The 7976-nt window shown below is 51.8% G+C and overlaps 1 protein-coding gene across 1 annotated transcript; it reads right to left on the bottom strand.

The window, feature by feature from the left end:
- Positions 1–3656: 3656 nt before the first annotated feature.
- LOC123098544 (non-specific lipid transfer protein GPI-anchored 13) lies at positions 3657–5366 on the bottom strand. Its single transcript, XM_044520574.1, has 3 exons — positions 4887–5366; positions 4392–4472; positions 3657–4090 (listed from the first exon to the last, which is right to left on the bottom strand). Exons 1-3 carry the CDS (start codon positions 5227–5229, stop codon positions 3924–3926), a joined length of 591 nt encoding a protein of 196 aa, XP_044376509.1. The 5' UTR covers positions 5230–5366; the 3' UTR covers positions 3657–3923.
- Between the last annotated feature and the right edge of the window lie 2610 nt (positions 5367–7976).

Below are 7976 nucleotides of genomic sequence, written 5' to 3'. Positions count from 1 at the left end.
AGATCCCCCCTTAGAAGGAATAAGATCATATCCCGAAGGGATAAGATCAAGATCCCTAAAAAAAGGGGGATATAACAATCGGTGGGGAAGGGAAATGATGGGATTTCTTTCGCCCACCTTTGCCAACGCCCCAATGGACTTGGAGGGCAAGAAACCAGCCCCCTCCACCCCTATATATAGTGGGGAGGCGCATGGGAGCCGCTCCCCTTCCCCTGGCGAGGCCCTCTCCCTCCCCAACACCTCCTCCTCCGTAGTAGTGCTTGGCGAAGCCCTACCGGAGAACTGCAAGCTCCACCACCACGTCGTCGTGCTGCCGGAGCTCTCCCTCAACTTCTCCTCCCCCTTGCTGGATCAAGAAGGAGGAGACGTCCCCGGGCTGTACGTGTGTTGAACGCGGAGGCGCCGTTGTTCGGCGCTTAGATCGGAATCAACCGCGATCTGAATCGCTACGAGTACGACTCGTTCATTCGCGTTCTTGTAACGCTTCCGCATCACGATCTTCAAGGGTATGAACATGCACTCCCCTCTCTCTCTTTGCTAGTCTCTCCATAGATTGATCTTGGTGATGCGTAGAATTTTTTTAATTTCTGCAATGATCCCCAACACATGCCACTCACATGGCCATGAGAGCCAGCCCGCACCCAAGACGCGCGCTCCACCAATGAACATTGCCTCCCTCGCCGCTAGGGCCGCCGTCTAGCATCCATACAACCTTAAGATCTGAAAGGTTGGCTTTAGCCAGACCGACAACCCTTAAACTCATGGAGCCTCCAATGACCACCCTACCCCGAACATCGTCAAATCTGAGCCAACAAGCATTGGGCCGAGAAAGGAGGGAGGATGAGCGGATCGTCTCCATGACCGGCGACCTTGCGCTGGCGACGGGTGGCTCGACCACCATCGAAGCCTCCCATCCCTCCAGCCAACCTTCCCGCCCACGGCAGCCGGCTCAGATCCACGCGAGGCCACCAGCGGCCGCCCGCACACCTACGACGGAACCAACACGACTAACACCTGAAGCCATGGAATAAAAAATATACTTAGCTTCCAGACGAACATGAAGACTCAAATTAGCTTCCAGACGTTAAAATTATCCTTAGCTTCCAGACGAACATGAAGACTCAAATTAGTCATTGGGTTAAATAGGATGGTCCTACATGCCTGCCAGTTGGAACATAATTTATTTTCTTACCCACTGTTATAGCAAAACTTACAACATAAGAATCGATTGTTTGTGCAAATAACTAACTAAATTCTCTGTTCCGATAGTTTTCATTCATTTTCACTTGTCCCGATTCAATGATAAATCAATTGGCCAGATGTACACTCATTATGATCAAGGAAGATCAATGAAATGCAACATGATCTCTGTTACGTAGTATACCGAAAAATGTAATTTTCAGCATACTATCGAAGATGTCAAATAAGCAAGCAATTGGCTCACAGTTGATGAAAGCTCAACTGGATAGCCCTTAATTTTAGGTTATGCATCCACAACTTATAAGAGCGAAAAAAAATGAAATATTGCATTCGGAATCAAGCAAGTGGGCGTTCAGAGGCAGGGCCCTCTTGCCTGATCGCGTGCATATAAACATACAAAAAGATTATTTGCCTTTACATTGTACATTTATCAACGGTGAATTGGTAACTCCACTACAAATTACACTGCTATATAATTTCCAAGCAGGTTTCAGTGACCACAATATTCATGAAGTAGTTTGAAGTGCCAAACCTTTCCACATGCGGCTGCTACTAATTGCTATAGTAGTAGATTAGAAAGAGAAAACACGGTGTCAAAATCTGGATGGTGATCATCCTGTCCCTGACTGACATCCACTGAGAGCTGAATGTCGGGCTAGAACCAATGAGCTGCAGTAGCGGCACCATTCACCAAACTCTGCATAGCGTCCCACTAAACAAGAGCATCTGACATAGAAAAAAAAACTTCATCGATTGCACCTGACATCAAAGGACTTCTGTTTAACGGCTATACACAGAGTCACACAGCAATTAGCAAAATAAAACATCTACTTGAGAAAAAGAAAAAGCTTAGATTAGTTTGTACAGAAAAGACCTTGGTGATTGTCTCCAAGTACACTGCGTAGTTTACAGTATGTAGCATCCACATGAGAAGAAAAAACAAATAACACATAACTGAGATCATTTACCTATTAATAATTGTTTGACGAACTCCAGCGACCTTAACTGATCTAATGTATGCACCATTCTTCTCTTCCAAATGCCAGATGACCTTCATATAGAAGATACTTGCATTTGTTTGAAGTATCCTTGCATTGTGTGCATTCAGAAACCAGATTGAAATATTCCCTTTTAGAAATATACAACTGTGCTCAACCAAAAGAAAAAAATATGTAGCCATGCCCGTCGTTGAAATATTATACTGTTGCCTAGTTGTTCGTACTCGCTGTACGGGAGGGTTTACGTTGCCGTGGCCTCAGGCTCGCCTTTCGAGACAGAAATCTCGTCAGCAAACCCAACATGTGTAACAGTTGCCTGCAATCACGCTCATCTTGTCGGAGCATCTGCTCTTCGCTGCTCAAGATCGCGTCCACCTACAGGGTCTAGTCGCTAGCCGCGCTCCCTTGAATGGAGCCTTGCCTTCACGTTCTTTATGAAATGGCAGAGTGGTTGCAGCGAAGTGGCAGCCGCAGAGGAACAAACGGCATGCGTTGGCAAAAAGTGAGAGCTAGTGGGCATCACGATGGCAAAGCACCAAAACCAGCAGCCGTCCTGGGAGGGGTTGATGGGCGGGTGGGGCTGGTGACGGCGCCGGCGCTAACCCTAGCACGCCGCTAGTTAGGTGGCGGGGTCGGGGGGGGGGGGGGGGGGTTCGTGGGGAGAGGAGGTCGACAGCGGGGTTGGAGGGGGGGGGGGTCATGGGCAATGGGCAGAGGAGGTCGGCGGCGGGGTTGGGGGAATCGCGGGAGGAGGAAGAAGGAAGTGGGGAGGAGGACGATGGATGTAGCGAATAGATCGAGCGGAGCATCGTTCCAGTCCGCGTTGGACGGGGCTCCTTCCTGGGTCTTTTTGGCTGCATGGGAGGGGAGACTGGTGGGACGAAAAAATACCATGCGAAGGTGGGGAGGTTGAGACGAAAAAAACCGGTACGAAGCAGAGACTACCAAGTCGTCCATTAGGAGTAGAGATTCTCTGCACCGAAGTTTTTTTTTCCGCTAATTTATTTCTTTCACACACTGACGGGTGGAACCCTTGCAATATTTGCTACATAAACTATTTAACCGGTCAACAGAGTGCAATACCATGCTCTACGATGAGTCAGTGACGGTATAATCATCGCTTTGTGTATATGATGACGCGTATTCCGAAGTCCGGTGACCCGTACTATACTTTGAGCTCAATTTCAGTGACTGTTAGTGTATCTACCTGAAAAAACTACTCCCTCTGATCCAAAATAATTGTCGTAGTTTTAATCGAAGGCTAAACTTAATTAGTTCAAAGCTACGCCACTTATTATGATTATGGATCGGAGGGAGTAGAAAATAAGCCCCGAACCCAACGACCATCATCAGAACGAAAAGCTTGAAGCGATCGATCGATCAAGTGCCTCAGTGCCTCACCAAATCACAGGCGCTTTCTCACAAACATCAACGGAAAGCAAAGGTCAGGTCGATACGTCATCCATAGCTGCATCCGTAAGTGTGGAATTATTGCGTCATATCCATACAGCGAAAAACATAGGTTCAATACAACACCAACAAACCAACCACTACCACCACTAGTCCACTACCATCTCTATCACATACTATAACATGCATGATCGATCGTACTCGAGGCATTTCATTCTCCCAAACACAGTCACTGGTTCCTGGCTCCCCTGCTCCTGATCGATCTTCGGTGGCGCCATAGGGGGGAGGAGACAGACGCGCACGTACGGAGATGGACTAGAAGGTGGCGGCGGTGGCCAGGAAGTCCGCGGGCAGGAGTAGCGCAAGGTAGCCGGCGAGCAACGCCGCCAGTGCGACGCCGGCGGTCGCTGTCGAGGAGGCGGTGCCGGCGCTGGCCGCCTGCTGCGCGCGGGAGTTGGCCGTCGACGCCGTGTTGTCCTTGGCTGCGAGGAAAGCGAAACCGGTGATTGTTGTTAGATCGACAGAGTGACAGGCAGCAGGACTACGGAGGGACATCAGTGTTGCAGGAGCAATGAGTAACCGGCTTGATTAATTTCCAGACACACGTACGTTACGGCAAGGTAAAAGGTCTGTGAAAAGCGCCATTGATGGCAACAAGCACATGGGCTATGGTTCAAACATCTTTCGCCGAGTTACGCTCGATGTACCGTACGTAGTTTTCACCGTGCTAATGAATCAACAGGAGGAGAAGAGTGGAGCTAAGGAAACGGAAGGCTCAGTCACCTGGAGCTGCAGCGGTGCCCTTGTCGCCGCCGGGGCTGAAGATGGCGGCGTCCTTGGAGTTCGGAGGGAGGTGCAGCAGCTCTGCACACACAAAGTATAGCCAATAGTCAGTAGTGCTTCAGTAGTTCAGTTCATCTCGGTACAAAATGAAGAAACGAAACGGGCTCCCATAATAGATCGACAGCCTAGCTGTATAGGTTGGTGCCAGTGTGCCGGGTTTTGTAAAGAAAGGGAAGTAATTTGGGACGGCGACGGGTGCCAGTGGCGTCTAAGTCGTGATGCGGCCGGCCATGTCACGGGCCAGACCGAACAAGCCACAAGGCATCTCTAGCTAACCCTGCACGCGACGTCCCTCCAAAATACAGCCACGCGACGTATACCATTTGTGCTGTGGAACGTGACACGACGGCGCGGCGGGGGGTTGGTCGACGACGAGGTCGGTGATATGCATGTACTAGGGTCTAGGTAGTAGGTAGGAGTAGGAGGGAGACGTACGTGGGCAGTGGGAGACGTTGGCCTTGGTGTTGCCGCAGGCGGAGGGGAGGGCGAGCGCGAGGGAGGCGTTGATCTTGATGCCCAGGTTGGGGTCGTCCTTGTCCTTGACCAGCACGCACAGGCACTTGGGGCTCTTGTCCAGCACCTGGCTCAGCCCGCCGCAGCAGTCCGGCGCCGGCGACCGCGCCTGCCCCTGCACGTACTGCAGACACGGCGCCAGCCCCACCAGCTGCTCTGCGCACTCGCTCCGGTCCGCGTCCATGTCCGCTCCCACGCTAGCCACCGCCGCCCCCATCATCACCACCACCACCATCACCGGCCACTGCACCGCCTTCGCCGCCATGAGGGACGCCGCTTCGCTCCCTCTTCCTCGATCACTTCCTTGCCTTGGCTACTTGGCTAGCAGCTGCCGATGTGACTTGAAGAGTGGAGGAAGTAAAGTGGCTGTGTGGGAGTGAGCTGGGGTGGGGGGTTGGTGAGGCCGGGGGTGAACTGTTATAGCGGGCGGGGGTGGGGGGAGGCGGCGAAGGCGTGAGCCAGACATCGTGACGTGCCCGGTCGCACCACGTACGTACGTACGCGGGCAGGCACGATGCTCCGCACTTTGATGCGTGCGTGCGTGGCTGATCGACAGGCCCGGCTCTCTACGCGCTGCAGAAGGGCTCACACGCACGCATGTCGAACAGCGATTCCCAGGAGAGAAACGAGCCTTGCCGTGTTCGAACATGCACATTCAGGAAAGGTGCCAGAAACGTGAGAACTGTGACTGACTGTAAGGTTTCAACCGCTCGATTTATCGGCGCCGTGGCCTCGCCGTGATCTCCTCGTTCCGGCCGGCCGGCCAGGGACCCGGTGCACTTGATTTCTTGACGACATGCGGGCCGGGTAGATGGAGGCAGCAGCAGCCAATAACTCCGGCATTCATGCTAGCAAATGCAACTGTGTCGCTGTCGCACACTCATGCCCACTCGTCTGAACTCTGAATCTACCTCCATGTGGATGGCCTGCAGCGCTGCGAACGAGCAGAGGACTTATTGTTCCCTCCCTGTAACTCTTTGTATGAATCATCCTGTACGTGTAGTATTATTGGTAACCAAGTTCCCCTGGGTGGAAATTGACTGCCTTCCCTCTCTCCTTTTCAGTAAGGCTCTCACTTCTTAGCAGAGGTGTTAAAGAGCAAGATCACATAAACAATGTTGATGCATAGCAACAAGACATCCCTAGAAAAATGGAGTGGCAACAGGAGACGTGATGAGGCTCGCGTGTTGGGACAGACACGGGATGCCACATGTCCAATTTGGCAAACGGAACTACTAGTACGTGTCAGGTGTCACAAGCATGTTGTAAACTTGGAGGGTACGGTTCACTACGGGCTCGTGTGGGTGTGAGTAGAGTGGGTGGCCAGAGACCACCCAACATGCAGAGGCTGGCACTGGCAGCGAGCATCTAGCGGAGAAGGCGCAGGAGCTATGAATCTGCACATATGCAGAATGTTAAACACGCTACAGTATCTTTGGCATGAATCTGCTGCCACTTTGGTACCACCAGTTATGTGCCACTTGCTAGTTCGCGCTCCAAATCTGAAGGCTGAAGGAGCAGCAGTGCGAGTGCAAGCAGCCTCGGCTGGTGATCCAAGTCATCCCGTTTACACGCATGTTCAAGATGACAACCAAGATCTTCCACAGCAGCTAGCGACTTTGCTTCATGGTGGCCGCCGTGTCTCCGATCGAGAGAAGCCCCAAACCCCCGCTGGACGGGCAGGTACCTCTCACAAAATGCCGACCTAGACGAGCTCCTCTAACCGGCCTTATATGTTCAGGCTGACCGGCACATTTTCATATATCCATCCTAAATCTTGGACGTATATAAGGAGGCCTGGATGCGCCGTACCGCACCGCCATATCGGATCAGACAGACCCACCATAATTTGAACAAATTGACTACTCCAGCAAATTTACCGCACTCCTCTCGTGTCTGTCTACCATTGCTCCCCCATCCGTGCCGCCACCCGACCCACCGCGTTAGATGTCCTCGTCGGGTACCCCGTCCCAAACCGACGCCACGGATGTTGCCTCGGCATAGTCCATGTAGGCTCCCGTCCATGGCGCCGAGCTGGCCGAAGAACATCACCCGGATAGCGACGGAAGCAGCGTGAGAGGGAAGCAGCGGCACAGAGAGTTCCGGACAAGGATGGTGTGGGCCTCGAGAAGGATGTGTCCCCTCCTCCATGCCCGGTCGATCAGTGCCCATCCGACCAGTTGTAGAAAATGAAGCCGTCGTCTGCCCCACCCGCGACCGACATTGATCCGACGGCCGATTGAAGGATCCCGGGAGGGTTTACGGCACCACAAGGGGTGGACGACGAGGTGTGTGACTCGCCGTGACTCCAACGGCAGCGCTAGCGTCCAGACTACAATGTCATGTTCGACGGAATGTCCCAGTAGGAAGGGGTATCGATTTTGCTCCATTTTCTATGCCTTTGTTTGTTATATTTGCTATTGCATTGGATAGATTAGTTGCATATGCCATTGAATGAATTAGTTGCATATTCCATTGAATGAATTAGTTGCATATTCCATTTAGTTCATTTTAAATCATGATCATTTTAGGAGAATTACGTGACCGAGATGATTAACGAGGGTCAAGAGCCTATAGCCGGTATGGAATATGAGTTGGGGATCTGAATTATCGTACGTTTGATGTTGGGGGAACATCACATACACAAGGCACCCAAGGGAAGAAAAAAAAGGCAAAGACACCCGAGAAAATAGGTCCGACATTCAAAATATTTGAGGATAATTTGTTGGTCAAAACTTGGTTGGCCACAAACATGGACCATATTCTTGTCTGATAGTTTCTCACACACGGTTGTAGAGTTGTACACTCTACTTGGTATAGTAGCTCACCCACAACCTCAAGAGTTGCACACGCACGACTGTGGTGTTGCACACTCTCGTCGGTCTAGTTGCTGACACACGGGCGCGGGAGTTGCACACCCTGGTCGGCATAGTTGCTTCTGCATAAAGCGGGGTTGCACACCCTGGTCGGAAAGTAGTTCATGCAAAGTCGCCGGAGTTGCACACGTGCGAC

The sequence above is a fragment of the Triticum aestivum genome, chromosome 4D (genome assembly GCF_018294505.1).
Source record: "Triticum aestivum cultivar Chinese Spring chromosome 4D, IWGSC CS RefSeq v2.1, whole genome shotgun sequence".
Taxonomy (NCBI): domain Eukaryota; kingdom Viridiplantae; phylum Streptophyta; class Magnoliopsida; order Poales; family Poaceae; genus Triticum; species Triticum aestivum.
The sequence above is the reverse complement of the archived record's forward strand: the minus strand, read 5'-3'. Positions and strand labels throughout refer to the sequence as shown.